This window comes from Eubalaena glacialis, chromosome 4, assembly GCF_028564815.1.
Source record: "Eubalaena glacialis isolate mEubGla1 chromosome 4, mEubGla1.1.hap2.+ XY, whole genome shotgun sequence".
In the NCBI taxonomy this organism is placed as follows: Eukaryota; Metazoa; Chordata; class Mammalia; order Artiodactyla; family Balaenidae; genus Eubalaena; species Eubalaena glacialis.
In genome coordinates this window covers 59,385,982-59,405,039 of record NC_083719.1, presented here as the reverse complement: position 1 = coordinate 59,405,039, position 19,058 = coordinate 59,385,982, and the positions used below count along the sequence as shown (strand labels likewise).

Here is a 19,058-nt window from a genome sequence, read left to right as displayed (position 1 = left end):
GGTGATGGGATGAAGGCAGAATACCTTCATGGAAAGGAGACAAAGATATACACGATATGTTCTTTTGAACATAACTGAAGCAAACAATGATTATTGGTTCAAATGATACAGCCCTGCAGGGCCCTGATGATGTGGAATGATTGGAATAATTTGCCCAGAGTTTGGATAAGAAAATTACTTTGGTAGCAGTGTGTTAAGGTTGATTCATGGTAAATGGTGCCATGCTGGTATTGGAAATTCTGACTGAGAGCAAAAATAAAAGAACTAATCCTTGGTCTAAGGTAGTATCTATGGAATCCAAAAGAAGAAAATTGGGATACATGAAGTGTCAAGATTTGGCAAGGCTTGTATCTTTAGAGTAACTTCATAATTCAAATATTTATAAGTGCTAAAGTGTTCAGTAATTAAATGTTATATTATCCATTCTTAAGCTGCAAAATACACTTCGAAACCTTCCCATTTAACATTATATGTTTTCTTAGTCACAGAGTGAAAAGGTCAGGTTACATTGGCCTACATCAATGCCATCTGGAGATGCCTTTTCTTCTGTGGGGACTCATAGATTTGTCCAAAAGGTAAGCTAATGTCACAGTTTACTAAAAGTATATGATATATTTTTCTTCACTGTTGACGAAACTATCCTGTTATATAAAGTCTTCTTCCTTTTCTTGAATTTAAGTAATGAGATTTTTTGGTATTACATGTTTTCTTCCATATGCATCCTCCAGAACTGTTAGAAATCTTCTTCTGAACATAATGTTCTTTCTTTTTTATTTAAGGGGGAAAGAAGGGTGGGGGAATAGGGAGTGGCTTGTCCAAAATAGTTAACCAGAAGCGTAGCCAGTGATATTAGATCTCTTTTTCCTTTGGGGTTAAGTGGTATTATTTTGTATTATTGGAAGCACTGTATTCGATGTTGGAGCATAACACATAATAGGTGCATGAAGTCAGCACTTGCTGCTGAGCTTGTTTCATATAGTGCTTTGTTCTCTCTTTCTTTATCTTGTGTTTGGAAGTTGGTACTGAATGCTCTGTTGTGCCTTTGTTCTGATTACTTGGTTTTTTCTTTGTCTGTCTCTGGTAGCCCTATAGTCGCTCTTCCTCCATGTCTTCCATTGATCTAGTCAGTGCCTCTGACGATGTTCACAGATTCAGCTCCCAGGTACTGTATGAATGTATAGAGTGGACTTGAGTCTTTCTGTGCTATATTTCAGCCTGCTTTCCCAGTTCCTAGAAATCTTTTGGTTAGGCCACTTGTTTTGGTTTTGAATTTTAAATAGTAACATCAAGCATTAAAAAAAGCCTTCCTTATCTGCTAAATAGTTCCTCTGTCAGGCTTGCATGTGCCCTTTGTATCCTGTATTGTGAATAGCTTGGAATTTCGCCATATAGGAAATACTCCTGAAAGATTTCAAATTGAATTGAAACGAGTAGAAGGTACCTGGTTTTTAACTATCCTGTGATATCTGTTTCTTCAGACAGGATTCAGCAACTTTTGTGGACATGGTCTATAGGATATGTTATAGCATTAAAGCAGGTTTCAAGCCTTACTTCTAACCTAATTTAAAATACCTCATAATATATTCAACAGGGAAATAATTTTTTAAATAAAATTTGTCTCATTACCATTATACTAAGTTTCATTGAACAGGTTGCGTTTTGCTTTGGCAAATTACCCCTGGAAATGAGTATTCCAGTCCATATGATAAATCTCTGGAAATTGATTTTAAATTATTTAGTATCAGCACGGGTTAGGAATTTAGGACAGGAAGCTGGATGCTTGCAATCTCTGCCCTCATAATAAAATCAAAGTATCAATGGAGGAATATTTTTTTAGCATCAGCATTAGGTTAAAAAAATTTTTTTTAATCTTCACATATTTGCCATTCAACTTTGTATTTTTATGGTGTTTGCATTTTATTGGATTGCAATATGTCATAGTATGTTAAGAACCTGAGCTCTATAGTCAAAATGACCAAGTTTAAATCCGGTTTCCTGCATGATGTTTGACAACTTTTCTAACTCCTCTGTGCTTTGCTTTTGTCATCTAGCTAGGAACGTGATAGAGCTAGAACCTAGCATGTAGTAAGTGCTCAGTAAGTGAGCTTTTATCATTATAATATTATTTCTTTGAGCTAATCAAAATTATCTACATTATTTTTTCTCTATCAGAGTGTTCCAATAAAAAAAATTTTTAAGTCAGTTTAAAACAGGCATACAAATAAAATTTACATTAGTTTTCAACTATGTAATAAAGAAGAAAATTAAGTTTAAGACTCAAATTTTTTTCTGACTTTTGTAGCTTTTTTTTCCCTTGAACATTTTTGAGTAAGAGATGGATCAGTTCCTCACCAGAAATTACCCTTAGCCAGATTTATTACAATATTTCTTACCTATTGCTCATTCATTTATGTATGCTTTTAAAATAGTGACTTATATTCACAATAATTCATTGACCAAACTAGATTATACTGGGAGACTTCGGTTTATTCTTAATTAAACTCCACCTTGAATTAAAATAATAAATTAACAGACTAAAAGACATCAGTACTGGTCACCATTTTCCCTTAAAATATGGAAATATACAGGCTATAAATTTTAAAAAATGTAATGGGAGCAAGAAAAGAGTTTGAGCCGCTGATTGGTGCCTAAGAATGAGGGCTTCAGAACCCAGACCTGGGCCTTAGCTATAGAGATATATAAAACAGCTGAAAGCCTTCGAATACAGGTGAAATATCACAGAGAAGCAGGTGTGCAGATTTTTATAAGACTGTCAAATTGTAGCTTCTTTACCTAATTTTTTGTGTAACTTTTTTGTATAAGTTGAGAAAAATCTTTCTAGTATTTTTTTTTCTAATGTATGATGCTCGTTATTGATCCGATTCTGTTTTTAAACTTTTGATTATTCTACTGTTTTATATTCCAGAAGAGGAAATGAAGGAAGACAACATTGAGGTCTTCAAGTATTTATTTTCCTTGCTAAAGTATTTGTTGTCATTAGCAGACTTCTGCTCTGGCAGTTAACTATTGATTAATTTGGCTTTGCTATCTACATATAAGTCTTGGCTCATGACTGTTTTGTTCTTGTTGAAATAATGGTCATAGTCCTGCTTGAGTAGGATACTTAAATGTAGAACTGAGAGATGCCCTGAAAATAACTTCAAATAAAATATGTGACTCTACTAGGAAATTAGTAGCAACACATGAATCTGTATCTGTCTGATGGACAGATGTTGGAAATGAAGTAGCTCTCAATGAAAGTGTATAGAAAGTAGGAAAGACTTAGATTTATAAATGGATCTTCTTGGCCACATTTATTTCTATAACAGTTACCACCTAAAGATGTCACCTCAGAAATCAAAGGGAAATAAAAAGCATCCTTAGTTGGGGGAAAGAAAAAAAGAAAATCAAAGGGTGGGTAGTACATCTGTGGGTTAATATATGATGAGCATCACCATTGCAAAAACAGTTCTGCGTAAAGCTTTTTCCCACTTTTGTCCATAGTAACATCATTGTTGTAACTATTTATTTTACCCCTCCCTTTTTTATTGTATCAATATAAGTAATAGAATGCTAATTTAGCAGAACTAGAAAGTAAATAAAATGAAATTACTAGATCACTATTAATATTCTTATGCATATCCTTTTTCCACATATGTGTAAATTAAATAAAATCAGTCACATATTGATAATTACACACACCTTAGTAATTGTTTTTTTTCTACCAAAGTAGGTAATTCTATATATACTGTTTTGTAACTAGCTGTTTTGTTTTTTTAAAGCGCACATATAATTAGGCCCATCTTCCCATCAGTAAATATAGGTCTAGATCTCCTTGTCTATTGTATGGATATGCATACTAGATTTACCTACTCACCTAATATTGAACATTTAGTTTATTTTCAGTTAGTCTCTATTATTTAATAAATAGTGCTACATGGGCATCCTTGCATATACAGCATCCTTGCATGTACCTCTTTGTACACTTATCCAATTATTTCCTTAGAATATATTTCTAGAAGTAGAATTTTTAGGACAAAGGCCATGCACACACCCAAGTTTTTTATTCTTATTGCCAAACTGTTCATTAGAAAAGTTGAACCAGCTACACTCCCAGGTCAGTTTTCTTTTGCTATACTGACACTGAATATTATTATTCAGTAAATATTTGCCAATCTGATAGAATAAAAGTGTTATTTTTCTTCTTGGCTATTTGCATTTTTCAGTGAATTGGCTATTCATGTCCTTGACCATTTTTCTTTTGGGTTAACAGTAAACTGTTAATTTGTTATTAATAAATTATTGTATCCAACAGATCCCTTTATGACTGTAACAATAAGCATAGTTGTATTCCTTTCACATGGGTAAGAAAAAGAGATCCAAGCTCTGTTTGAGCCCTTCTGAGACTTTTGTTCAATACAATTTTGTTGTACCATCAAAGGACAACTTTCTTTTAAAGTTTCTATATTAATAATGTTAGAAAGATCCAATTAGATCTAGCCTCCTAAAATGGCATACTGAGTGATTCAAATGTGAAGTGAAAGAAAAGGTAAGAATTGGAGTGCCATCACCTCTATTTCAAATCTGTTTTGTCTTCAGTTTCTTCATAGTTAATTTGGTATGAAGACTGTATGTAAGGTGCAAAAAAATCAAGGGCATGATTCCTGAAATTATGCTTAGTGTAAAATTCAGCCTTTTTTTTTAAGTGATAGATGTTTCTAGTAACATTATTTTCTAGTATATCAAATTTTGAACCTAATAAGGTAGAAAATTTGGCATATGTTTATTCTTGTCATCCAATTAATGGTCCCTAGTTTCCCACTTATTTTTGATATAGAGTCGTAACTGAAAACAGTAAATGGAGCATCTTTAGGTTTATATCTGAAATGTGAGTGTGGTCACATGTGCCCAGGTCATTGCCCCTATAGTAACATTGGCTACTGCATATTTTAACATAAAATTGATAATAGTGAAATAGTAAAATAGATAATAGTGAAATTTTACCATCTTTCTTTTTAACCTTAATGTTATTACCTCGGGGAATATACCATAATGGATAAAGATTCCTTGATAAAGGCTTTGCAGACATGGTTAGTACAGTAATTGGGTACTTCGATAGTTTCGTTAATTTCCTAGGAGCACAGTACTGAATACATCTTGTTTGTTTCTCTGTTGGACTTTTTCAAGCCCTCTTAAGGAAGTAAATGAGGACAAAAGACTGAAAACTTTTCCATAGATGCAGTGGTAACTATTCTTTCATCTATCTAGCAAGACAATGTTGAATGCATTTACTGTACATTGTTTCAAACTTAAGTTACCTTCTCTCAATTTATATTTGTGGAATCTGGTTTCTTTTGCACCGAAACATAAATCAAAAACACCTCCTCATTTTTCAAACATTTGAAATAACTAATTTAGGAATAATCTCCTAAACAGAAACACAATTACCTGCAATATTTTTCAACAAAAGAGCTTAATGGCACTAAAGTTTTTTTTAAACAGAACTCTCTTTGTTTTTTAGCAGAATAAAATCCTTAACATTCTTCTTTCACAAGTAATCCATTTAAAGTAGGGCCTATTTGGGGGAAACATTTCTTTCTGCCTCTAATCTCATAATAAATATGGGTGTTCTTAACTCCCAGTGTCGTACCTAAAAAGTACATACGTATTCAGATCTGAAGATTTTTTAAGATCTTGGGATCTAAAAATCATAAAAGAATTTTTTCCCAATCATGATGTGACACAGACAAATGAATCAAGCCAGCGCTACTGTTGAGGCTTTATTTATGCATACTAACTGGGACTTCCTTTGTTCTTCCTCTTTTGGTAATAAAATACGTTTTGTATGTATCATTTGTAACTTGGAGTCCTACATTAGTCATCCGTACCCTCTCAAAGCAGATTTCAAAATTTTAGAGGCACAAAGGTTTTTTCCAGTCAGCCTCTGAAGTTATGTTACTTAGGAATAAATCTTTAAATTGAAGTATATAATATGCATATTTTTCAACTCTTTTCTGCCTTCTCTTAATAATATTACTAGGTAAAACAAAATTATGAGTAAAAGTTTAGAAAATAGAACTTAGAAACTAAGTGTCTATGCATAGATGGTAAAGGTGCCAGTTCCTTCAGAGATGATCTTTCTGTCACTTCACTTCAGTTCTGTTTAAAAATATGTTTCATACTAGGAAGGTTTCCAAAGAACACTTAAATGAAATCTTACCAATAAATCTGATTGAGGATTCTGGGAGTGTGAACTGTTTGACCTTATTTGCTTATAAAAGATGGGTAGGGGTAATTTGATAGTTAAAAGCAGAGGTTGCAATTTAAATTTAGTAAAAGAAATTTAGTAAGAAATTTAGTTAGAAATTTAGAAAGAATGAACTATTAATAAAAGGTGATAATTTGCAAATATTTGCGTGTATGATTATTAGCATTGTCCCTAAAAGAGTTTAGAACAATGAAATTGGAATCAAATATATAGAGGGATTGGTTATTTTTTAAGTTGGCTTATATTCATGATAAAAGAGGAGCTTATCAGTGAAATAACGAAAATCTTCTTACCTTTTTGTAGAGAAATCTTGACAAATAACGAGCTTTCTAATATCTCTATATAGTCTTAAATATAAGAACACTGGACTAGGTCATCTCTTTGCGCCCCTCTTACCCTTAATGTTCCATGATTTTATGCTTTAAGACATTATCTCTGTAAGGATGCATTTTATGATAAAGGAAGGAATAATTATTTTTTTGGTCACTTGAGGCACATTAGGCCAATATGTTATTAGAGTGAAGCACCTTCCTTCCCTGCATTTCTCCTTCCTGTCATTAACCTGGATATGATATCTGGAATGTGGACTAAAACTCTTCAACACTATATAAAACCTACTAACCTTTGTGCATTTGGTCGCTTAGCTTTCTAAGAACATCATTTCTGAACTGAAGTAAACTGAATACCATTCTGTTTTAGAGATTATGACATAGCTATTAATTGGAGGAGGATTCTTATGGCTCTGTTTTTCTTTTTAAGGTTGAAGAGATGGTGCAGAACCACATGACTTACTCATTACAGGATGTAGGTGGAGATGCCAATTGGCAGTTGGTTGTAGAAGAAGGAGAAATGAAGGTAATTCCCAGTGTATTGTTGTAGGTTGCTAATTGCAGCCCTGTTGCAATCATGCTATATTATTACTATTGATATAAGTAAGATAGCATTTAAAAATTTCTTTGAAATAAATTATTACATGTGATCAAAGAAGCACTAAATATTGAGAAATAAAATGTCCTTTTGCTTCCCTGGTTTAGCTTTTACATAATTTCTTTATGATCATAATATGAACCTGTGCACAGATCATTCTGTTTTACCTAGGCCATGGAGAAAATAGTTTGGGGGTTTCAATATGAACAGGTCATAATTAGCTGATGGCTCTCTCTTCGGATATTTCTCTCTCTTTTTTAATATACCAAATGTTGTGCCCAGATGTCACTTTTTTCCCTCTTTGGTCTGTACCTCACTTCTTGGTCTTTCTCTCACTGCATCTTTTTTTGATATTTGGACATTGGTTAGCTAATCTTGCTCACATCCCTAAACACAGAAGACATTAAGAGCAAGGAACAAGAGATTGAGAGCTGGGTTGAAAAGCAGCAGCAGCAGCAGCATTGAACTTTGGATTACTTCATGCCCAAGGTGCTATGCTAACAATAAAGAGAAGTTTAATAATACTCCCTCCAAGCTGAAACTTTGGTTGGAGAAAGAGGATATTGACATCTAAAAGATTACTTAGCTCCATTGGATAACAGTGAGTGAAAAGTACAGGTGAATAGTGGAGAAAAATTGGAAAAGAAAGATCTCTGATTTGAGACAGATTGTTTTACACTGAGGAGCATTTGAACTATGTCTAGAAATGGAAACAAGGTTATGACAAAGGTGAGGTGAGGGCATTTTAGAAAAGAAATATAACATGAGCAAAAACTTCAAAGCAAATTTTGTATTCAGGAGTTTTGTATAGACTTTTGACCAGAATTATTCTAGCAAATGAGATACAATATTAGATGTTGGAATTTCCTCTCCTCCTGAATACAGAAGAAATTAAGAAATAAGATAGAGGAGATAGGCAAATGAGATACCAAAATGTTAGTTATAATTCTAATAAGCTGATTGGAGAACATGAAGACTAGCTGCCATGAGGTCTTGCTAATATGTTATCCCAGAATTAAACATAGTATTTTTTTTTAATATTTTATTTATTTATTTTTGGCTGTGTCCGGTCTTAGTTGCGGCACGTGGGATCTTTGTTGCAGCACGTGGGATCTTTCATTGCAGTGCACGGGCTTCTCTCTACTTGTGGCATACGGGCTCTAGAGCACGTGGGCTCTGTAGTTGCGGCACATGGGCTCTCTAGTTGAAGCTTGGGGGCTCAGTAGTTACAGCGCATGGCATGTGGGATCTTAGTTCCCCACCAGGGATCGAACCCATGTCCCCTGCATTGGAAGGCGGATTCTTAACCACTGGACCACCAGGGAAGTCCCCTAAACATAATATTTCTGACATAGCTGGATAGTCCCAGGCCTTCCCCCACAAGAGCAAGCCCCAAAAGCAGACCAGCATACATCCTGTCCACAGGAGAAGGGGTTGAGCCAGGCCTGCCTAGTCTTCCTTCTGTGCTCACCATTCAGATGTCCCCATTCCCCCCCAAGGAGGAGGAAGTGAAAGGGTGAAGAGAAACCAGGAGTGATAGTCTAGATGATGGTCTTCCACGTGGAGTGAGTGGTAGAGAAAAAGTTCTCCTACAACTTTAGAGAGAGAGAAATTGGGGCTGGATTATGGGGAGTATAAAATAGCCCACTAAACAGAATTTTCTGTTGTCTGTAGCAGTAGGCTAGCCATTGTACACAAAGTAACATTTTTGGTGGACTAGGCTGATAGGGATGAAACTAGAGACCAAGAAAACCACTTCAGAGAGTCAGGTATGAGGTCATGAAAGCTTACCTAAAAAAGGTATCCAGGGCTTCCCTGGTGGCACAGTGGTTAAGAATCCGCCTGCCAGTGCAGGGGACACGGGTTCGAGCCCTGGTCCAGGAAGATCCCACATGCCCCGGAGCAACTAAGCCCATGCGCCACAACTACTGAGCCCACACTCCACAACAAGAGAAGCCACGACAATGAGAAGCCCACGCACTGCAACAAAGAGTAGCCCCCGTTCGCCACACCTAGAGAAAGCCCGCACACAGCAACAAAGACCCAACGCAGCAAAAATAAAATAAATAAAATAAAAATTAAAAAAAAAAAAGGTATCCAATAGTAGAAAAGTCAAGCTTTTGGATGTCTTATAGAAGATTAGTAATAAGCTTAATAGCTACGTGAAATGTGAGGGAAGGAATCAAAAGTCTAGAGTTCCCAGTCTCCATGACTGGGAAAATATCAGTCCCAATAACGTGAATAAGTATGTAAGGGAAGGTACTTTGGAGAGAGAGATTGTAAAAGGAAAATAATGTGAAATGCCTAACAGTGTTTGGCACCATAGGCACTCCATAAATTGAGAGCTGGTTTTCCCTGTGATAACATGTTTGTTCATTTTTCAAAAGAACTTATTACAGAGCTGTCTAAAGTAGCAAACCCTCTATAATTTTGAAGTAATTAATTCTGTTCAGCAGTTTATGTATACAGTCTCAGTATTTAAAGCAAGATAGACCTTTAGGTATGCAGCCTCAGTATTTAAAAGCAAGATATCATTGATCTTTAAGCGATTTTAGCTTTCCATCATTGGTTCAACAAATAATTGAGTGCCTACTGTGTTTCAGATACTGTTCTAGGTGGTGGGGATACAGCATTGAACAGAGCTGCCTTAAGTCGCTGTCCCTAAGGAGATTATGTTCCAACAAGCTTTATTTGGCCTTCTTAGCCAAGTTAAATGGTCTTTGAGAATGTTCAGTAAATAATGCCTAATTTAAATTGATATATTTACTCTTTCAACAACTCACAGTAATTTAGTCATTCATCATATATGCATGTGTTTCATAGTTGGTGTTTACCTTGGATTTCTAGTTTTAAATATTTTTATGTGGTAATAATTTGAAATTTTAAACTTTTTGGCAGAATATTTATGTTCCATAAGTATATTTTCTTTTTTATTTTTTTCATAAGTATATTTTCATACATAAAATTCTAAAAAGCAGCTAAATGGAAAAACATGATTTCAAGTTTGTAGTTTTGGGGTTGGATTTTTTTTTTAACATGTTTGGGTTCTTTTGATTTTTTTTTTTAAACATCTTTATTGAAGTATAATTGCTTTACAATGGTGTGTTAGTTTCTGCTTTATAACAAAGTGAATCAGCTATACATATACATATATCCCCATATCTCCTCCCTCTTGCGTCTCCCTCCCACCGTCCCTATCCCACCCCTCTAGGCGGTCACAAAGCACCGAGCTGATCTCCCTGTGCTATGTGGATGCTTCCCACTAGCTATCTGTTTTACATTTGGTAGTATTTATAAGTCCATGACACTCTCTCACTTCGTCGCAGCTTACCCTTCCCCCTCCCCGTGTCCTCAAGTCCATTCTCTATGTCTGCGTCTTTTATTCCTGTCCTGCCCCTAGGTTCTTCAGAACCTTTTTTTTTTTTTTTTTAAGATTCCATATATATGTGTTAGCATATGCTATTTGTTTTTCTCTTTCTGACTTACTTCACTCTGTATGACAGACTCTAGGTCCATCCACCTCACTACAAATAACTCAGTTTCATTTCTTTTTATGGCTGAGTAATATTCCATTGTATATATGTGCCACATCTTCTTTATCCATTCATCTGTCGATGGACACTTAGGTTGCTTCCATGTCCTGGCTATTGTAAATAGAGCTGCAATGAACATTGTGGTACATGACTCTTTTTGAATTATGGTTTTCTTGGGGTATATGCCCAGTAGTGGGATTGCTGGGTCATATGGTAGTTCTATTTTTAGTTTTTTAAGGAGCCTCCAAACTGTTCTCCATAGTGGCTGTATCAATTTACATTCCCACCAACAGTGTAAGTGGGTTCCCTTCTCTTAACACCCTCTCCAGCATTTATTGTTTGTAGATTTTTTCATGATGGCCATTCTGACCAGTGTGAGGTGATACCTCATTGTAGTTTTGATTTGCATTTCTCTAATGATTAGTGATGTTGAGCATTCTTTCATGTGTTTGTTGGCAATCTGTGTATCTTCTTTGGAGAAATGTCTATTTGGTTCTTCTGCCCATTTATGGATTGTGTTGTTTGGTTTTTTGATATTGAGTTGCATGAGCTGCTTGTAAATTTTGGAGGTTAATCCTTTGTCAGTTGCTTCATTTGCAAATATTTTCTCCCATTCTGAGGGTTGTCTTTTCGTCTTCTTTATGGTTCCTTTGCTGTGCAAAAGCTTTTAAGTTTCATAAGGTCCTATTTGTTTATTTTTGTTTTTATTTCCATGTCTCTAGGAGGTGGGTCAAAAAGGATCTTGCTGTGATTTATGTCATAGAGTGTTCTGCCTATGTTTTCCTCTAAGAGTTTTATAGTGTCTGGCCTTACATTTAGGTCTTTAATCCTTTTTGAGTTTATTTTTGTGTATGGTGTTAGGGAGTGTTCTAATTTCATTCTTTTACATGTAGCTGTCCAGTTTTCCCAGCACCACTAATTGAAGAGGCTGTCTTTTCTCCATTTTATATTCTTGCCTCCTTTATCAAAAATAAGGTGACCATATGTGCATGGGTTTATCTCTGGGCTTTCTATCCTGTTCCATTGATCTATATTTCTGTTTTTGTGCCAGTACCATACTGTCTTGATTACTGTAGCTTTGTAGTATAGTCTGAAGTCCGGGAGCCTGATTCCAACAGCTCCATTTTTCTTTCGCAGGATTGCTTTGGCTATTTGGGGTCTTTTGTGTTTCCATACAAATTGTGAAATTTTTTGTTCTAGTTCTGTGAAAAATGCCAGTGGTAGTTTGATAGGGATTGCATTGAATCTGTAGATTGCTTTGGGTAGTATAGTCATTTTCACAATGTTGATTCTTCAAATCCAAGAACGTGGTATATCTCTCCGTCTGTTTGTATCATCTTTAATTTCTCCCATCAGTGTCATATAGTTTTCTGTATACAGGTCTTTTTTCTCCTTCAGTAGGTTTATTCCTAGGTATTTTATTCTTTTTGTTGCAATGGTAAACGGGAGTGTTTCCTTAATTTCTCTTTCAGTTTTTTCATGATTAGTGTATAGGAATGCAAGAGATTTCTGTGCATTAATTTTGTATCCTGCTACTCTACCAAATTCATTGATTAGCTCTAGTAGTTTTCTGGTAGCATATTCAGGATCCTCTATGTATAGTATCATGTCATCTGCAAATAGTGACAGCTTTACTTCTTCTTTTCCAATTTGGATTCCTTTTATTTCTTTTTCTCCTCTGATTGCTGTGGCTAAAACTTCCAAAACTGTTGAATAATAGTGGTGAGAGTGGGCAACCTTGTCTTGTTCCTGATCTTAGTGGAAATGGTTTTGGTTTTTCACCATTGAGAATGATGTTGCCTGTGTGTTTGTCATATCTGGCCTTTATTATGTTGAGGTAAGTTCCCTCTATGCCTACTTTGTGGAGGGTTTTTATCATAAATGGGTGTTGAATTTTGTCGAAAGCCTTTTCTGCATCTATTGAGATGATCATATGGTTTTTCTCCTTCAATTTGTTAATATGGTGTATCACATTGATTGATTTGTGTTTATTGCAGAATCCTTGCATTCCTGGGATAAACCCCACTTGATCATCATGGTGTATGATCCTTTTAATGTGCTGTTGGATTCTGTTTGCTTGTATTTTGTTGAGGATTTTTGCATCTATATTCATCAGTCCTGTTGGCCTGTAGTTTTCTTTCTTTGTGACATCTTTGTCTGGTTTTGGTATCAGGGTGATGGTGGCCTCGTAGAATGAGTTTGGGAGTGTCCCTCCCTCTGCTATATTTTGGAAGAGTTTGAGAAGGATAGGTGTTAGCTCTCCTCCAAATGTTTGATAGAATTTGCCTGTGAGCCTTCTGGTCCTGGACTTTTGTTTGTTGGAAGATTTTTAATCACAGTCTCAATTTCAGTGCTTGTGATTGGTCTGTTTATATTTTCTATTTCTTCCTGGTTCAGTCTCAGAAGGTTGTACTTTTCAAAGAATTTGTCCGTTTCTTCCAGATTGTCCATTTTATTGGCATATAGTTGCTTGTAGTAATCTCTCACGATCCTTTGTATTTCTGCAGTGTCAGTTGTTACTTCTCCTTTTTCATTTCTAATTCTATTGATTTGAGTCTTCTCCCTTTTTTTCTTGATGAGTCTGGCTAATGGATTATCAATTTTGTTTATCAATTTTGTTTATCTTCTCAAAGAGCCAGCTTTTAGCTTTATTGATCTTTGCTATTGTTTCCTTCATTTCTTTTTTTTTTTATTTCTGAGCTGATCTTTATGATTTCTTTCCTTCTGCTAACTCTGGGGTTTTTTTGTTCTTCTTTCTCTAATTGCTTTAGGTGTAAGGTTATGTTGTTTATTTGAGATTTTTCTTGTTTCTTGAGGTAGGATTGTATTGCTATAAACTTCCCTCTTAGAACTGCTTTTGCTGCATCCCATAGGTTTTGGGTCATTGTGTTTTCATTGTCATTTGTTTCTAGGTATTTTTTGATTTCCTCTTTGATTTCTTCAGTGATCTCTTGGTTATTAAGTAGTGTATTGTTTAGCCTCCATGTGTTTGTATTTTTTACAGATTTTTTCCTTTAATTGATATCTAGTCTCATAGCGTTGTGGTCGGAAAAGATACTTGATACGATTTCAATTTTCTTCAATTTACCAGGGCTTGATTTGTGACCCAAGATATGATCTATCCTAGAGAATGTTCCATGAGCACTTGAGAAGAAAGTGTATTCTGTTGTTTTTGGATGGAATGTCCTATAAATATCAATTAAGTCCATCTTGTTTAACGTATCATTTAAAGCTTGTGTGTCCTTGTTTATTTTCATTTTGGATGATCTGTCCGTTGGTGAAAGTGGGGTGTTGAAGTCCCCTACTGTGATTGTGTTACTGTCGATTTCCCCTTTTATGGCTGTTAGCATTTGCCTTATGTATTGAGGTGCTCCTATGTTGGGTACATAAATATTTACAATTGTTATATCTTCTTCTTGGATTGATCCCTTGACCATTATGTAGTGTCCTTCTTTGTCTCTTGTAATAGTCTTTATTTTAAAGTCTATTTTGTCTGATATGAGAATTGCTACTCCAGCTTTCTTTTGATTTCCATTTACATGGAATAACTTTTCCCATCCCCTCACTTTCAGTCTGTATGTGTCCCTAGGTCTGAAGTGGGTCGCTTGTAGACAGCATATATACAGGTCTTGTTTTTTGTATCCATTCAGCCAGTCTATGTCTTTTGGTTGGGGCATTTAATCCATTTACATGTAAGGTAATTATCAATATGTATTAACATGTTTTAAAATATATCCTCTAGGTATACAGAAGAGAAGTAGAAGAAAACGGGATTGTTCTGGATCCTTTGAAAGCTACCCACGCAGTTAAAGGTGTTACAGGACATGAGGTCTGCAATTACTTCTGGAACGTTGATGTTCGCAATGATTGGGAAAGTAAGCTGCCATTATTAACATATTTTGATAAAATTATTAGTTTGAATTTAATACCAAATCTAACCTGGCTTTCTACATCTGATCTATGGTTTACAAAGTCAATATAGAAAATATCTGGAGAATCGTATAGGGAACTGATAATACCTTACATTTAAATAGAGCTTTTCACTGTACAAAATGCTTCTCAGTAAGTTATAGCATTTGATCTGCTACCTCAATAATCCTGTGTGATAGGTAGGTAATAAAGTAAAATTCAGATAGCTCAAGTGACTTGTCATAGACCACAGAACTAATTAGTGGAAAAGCCAGGACTAAAATAAAAGGTTTCTGTTTTATCATCTTCTCTTTTCCTAGACTGTTTTGTTTCCATGATAAATTGTAGATGAATCCTGCTGTGGTTTGTTTAGAGTTATTTGATCCCCTCAGGCATCGAATTTCATAAATATGGGTACTTCTGAACAACATGTTTATCAATGGCAGTTTGACACTCTCACAAACATAGTCACCTAAACCTAAGTAGAACAGCTTATTCAGCTTCAATAAATGAAGGATTATAGGGAGGGGAGGGGTCATAGTGTTAGGGAATAATTTGTGCCCTAGTAATGAAATGGTGGTTAGAATTGCTTTCTTGCAGTGGAAGCTAATGAGATTTCCTGGTGATTAGGTCTCACAGCCACCATCTATAGCCCTAATACTAAACCGCTTTCCATTTGGACTTAGCCTATGTAGGGCAGGATCCTGTTCATTTTAGTATAATGTCCATTCGTAATTGACTTTCTCAATAATCACATTCTGGGAAAAGGTAATATATCTTTTTTGACTACTAACATTTTTTCTTCATTGCAGCAACTATAGAAAACTTTCATGTGGTGGAAACATTAGCTGATAATGCAATCATCATTTATCAAACGCACAAGGTAAATATCTTTTCATCCCAAAAGGATTCCAGCATAGTTCAAACAGAGACGTATAAATTCTCTAAAGTAAAATTTGCGAGGAAATTAAGTGCCACAAAAGATTTAAAGACTTTATTAATAATTCATGAATTTCATGTATTTGAAAGGTAATTTCAGTTCATTTAAAACAGAAATGGGTGAAAATAAGAACCTGAGAAATATCCAGAAACAGTGTGTTTGACAAAGATGTACAGTTACTTATGCAAACTTTAAGTCTAGAAAAGAAAGTATGAAAATCCACTTAAATGTTTTTCTAGCATCTAGTCTCTAGAGGAGATAGATGAATTACCAAATATGAAAGTGAATCAGTTTCCTGTGAGAATAATAGGGAAATGCAAAGTATGTTATTAGTCTATGTTAAGACTCAGAAGTAAACGTGATCTAAGTGGATTATCTGACATCAAGGGAAAATTGCTGAGCATCAGCTATTGAGAGGATGGTCATACACCAGAGCACAAAGAAACATTGTCATTTAAATTGGTTGCCTTTCACTTCATTTCTTCCTCTGTTAATGTAGATATTTAAATTATAGAATATTTCTCTTATCTTATTCTGCTCTGTTTCCTTTCTGAAAATTGCCAAATATTATATTGAATAAACAATAATAAAATAAATTAAAAATTTGTAGAGATCCACCAAAAACAATATTGTATGTTATATAAGAAACATGATAATTCAGTAAGTACTTCATTTTTCTTTTTTAAAATAATTTTTAACTGAGCTGAATATTTGAAAATATTTTAGGTTTGCTGTGTATGTCTTGAGCTCAGTCTTGTCATCTGAGGCATCTTATATTTAATGACTATGACCTAGGCTTCCTTTTACATGACAGTTACTCAAGAAATATATAACAATGAAGATTCTGTTTCAACCTACTGATTTAGGGGGGGTCTAAAGTGAAGTCTAAAATTTAGTAGACTTTAAAATATTAGTTGTCCTGTAACTTGCAATGAAAATAAATGACCAGTCATTTAGAATCAGAAGACTCTTATTCTGTGAAGATAATTGATCCTGGAAAATGGTCTGCTGAAAGTACTTCACTTGGTAAATAGTAGATGGAGGGGAGGAATATATAGGTTATATTAGGATTATTTCTGGAAAAATAAAACTAAAAATTATTAAAATAATGTACTTTATATGTAACAAAATTTAAGTTACAGTTGTAATTGTTTGAATAAATGAATTGTCCTGGCATAATTTTTTCAACAAAATCCAATAACTATACAACATCTTTCTCTTTAAATTTGGCTTCTTTTATAATATGGTCTTAAAAAGGGCTACTCATCTCTTGATGTTTGTCATTCTCACTCTTTAAATTTCTGTCTTATCATCATCCTTGTGGATTTGCATCCATTAGTTCTAATATGGCCACATTTTCATTTATTACTGTCTTCACATACATTTGCCCAGTACTACTTTCATCAGCTTAATGAAATTTTGTATCTTTAAAAGATGAACCATTTCACTTTGCAAATGCTTTGTGTTGTATTGACACTGAATTGTTGGCGATTTATTAAATTCAGCAATCGGGAAAGACCCTGTGCATATTTTCTCTCATTTAAAGGTATATAGTCCTGGGGCTTCCCTGGTGGCACAGTGGTTGAGAATCTGCCTGCCAATGCAGGGGACACGGGTTCGAGCCCTGGTCTGGGAAGATCCCACATGCCGTGGAGCAACTGGGCCCGTGAGCCACGATTATTGAGCCTGCGCGTCTGGAGCCTGTGCTCCGCAACAAGAGAGGCCGCGATAGTGAGAGGCCCGCGCACCGCGATGAAGAGCGGCCTCCGCTTGCCACAACTAGAGAAAGCCCTCGCACAGAAACAAAGACCCAACACAGCCAAAAATAAATAAATAAATAAATAAATAATTTTTTTAAAAGTACATAGTCCCAGTTTCAGAGACCTAGGTTCCATGTCATTCCAACAGTATGTTGGAATGCATACCATGAAGTTGGAAGATTAAATTACTGGTTTGGAATTCTTTAAATATGATTATGATATCAAAGGAGCATCCTCTTTCCCTAATATATTTGCTTTTAAAATCTTTGCTCTGAACAGTTGAAACAGAGGTTTAATACTATACTTAAAATTGGACTAATGGGGCTTCCCTGGTGGCACAATGGTTAAGAATCCGCCTGCCAATGCAGGGGACACGGGTTCGAGCCCTGGTCCAGGAAGATCCCACATGCTGCAGAGCAACTTAGCCCATGCGCCACAACTACTGAGCCTGCGCTCTAGAGCCTGCGTGCCACAACTACTGAAGCCTATGTGCCTAGAGCCTGTGGTCTGCAACAAGAGAAGCCACAACAATGAGAAGCCTGCTCATTGCAACAAAGAGTAGCCCCCGCTCGCCGCAACTAGAGAAAGCCCACGCACAGCAACGAAGACCCAACACAGCCAAAAATAAAAACTATAAAAAAAAAAAAAGTGGACTAATGGCTGTGGGAGGGGCTAATGCGGAGTGATTGCTTAATGGATACAGAGTTTCTGTTGGGAGTGATGACACATTTAGAACTAGATAGTGGTGGTATTTACATAACATTGTGAATATAGTTAAGGCCACTGAATTGTACACTTAAAAATTATTTATGGCATTTTATGTTACGTATATATTACCAAATTTACAAAGAAGGAAAAATAGGGTCTTCCCTGGTGGTCCAGTTGTTAAGACTCCTCACTCCCAATGCAGGGAGGCCGGGGTTGGATCCCTGGTTGGGGAACTAGATCCCACATGCCTGCATGCCACAGCTAAGACCCGGAGCAGCCAAATAAATAAATAAATAAACATTTAAAAAAGAAAAAAATAGAAATAGCAGAACATTATTCCTTTAGTATGTTCTTCAAAGCGTTTAACTCAGTGTTCATGATCAATCCTTTGGTGGGTGCTTTCCATTTAAAATTTGACAGATGTTACCTTAAACAAAGGCATTTATTAGTTTTACACCTGTTTCTTTGTTAGTTCCGTATTATATACGAATAAAAAGTAGTTCAAATTTTGGGGACTTCCCTGGCGGTCCAGTGGTTTAAGACTCTGAGCTTCCACTGCAGGGGGTGAGAGTTCAATTCCTGGTCAGGGAACTAAGATCCCGCATGCCATGTGGTGCAGCCAAAAAAAAAAAAAAAGTTCAAATTTTCATAAGATTTGTACTTCTTCCACAGAGAGTGTGGCCTGCTTCTCAGCGGGACGTATTATATCTTTCTGCCATTCGAAAGATACCAGCCTTGACTGAAAATGACCCGGAAACTTGGATAGTTTGTAATTTTTCTGTGGATCACAACAGTGCTCCTGTAAGTACATTGTATAAATGTGTATAATTGTACAATACAAAGCTAAATATACAACACAGGGCAAAAGTGATAAACGCATACCACACATACAGAGATAATTGACTTGAAAATGCTTCTTAAATTTTTGTTTATTAAAGTTGGCTTCTTGGAAGAGTATAGTCACTGTGTTATCTGAGGGCAACAGTCATGGCCATGAGCATCCCAGCAGGGTT

General features: G+C 35.5%; 1 protein-coding gene across 3 annotated transcripts in view; it reads left to right on the top strand.

Moving 5' to 3' along the window:
- Nucleotides 1-19,058, top strand: part of CERT1 (ceramide transporter 1) — a 127,578-nt gene that overhangs the window by 101,362 nt on the left and 7,158 nt on the right. For 2 of the 3 annotated variants that reach the window (XM_061189373.1, XM_061189372.1), the window contains 6 exons: nt 483-575; nt 1,085-1,162; nt 7,028-7,123; nt 14,471-14,603; nt 15,450-15,520; nt 18,718-18,846. In XM_061189373.1, the coding sequence (XP_061045356.1) occupies nt 483-575; nt 1,085-1,162; nt 7,028-7,123; nt 14,471-14,603; nt 15,450-15,520; nt 18,718-18,846 (600 nt within the window). The remainder of the gene's footprint in view (nt 1-482; nt 576-1,084; nt 1,163-7,027; nt 7,124-14,470; nt 14,604-15,449; nt 15,521-18,717; nt 18,847-19,058) is intronic. The other variant, XM_061189371.1, reaches the window with a different exon arrangement.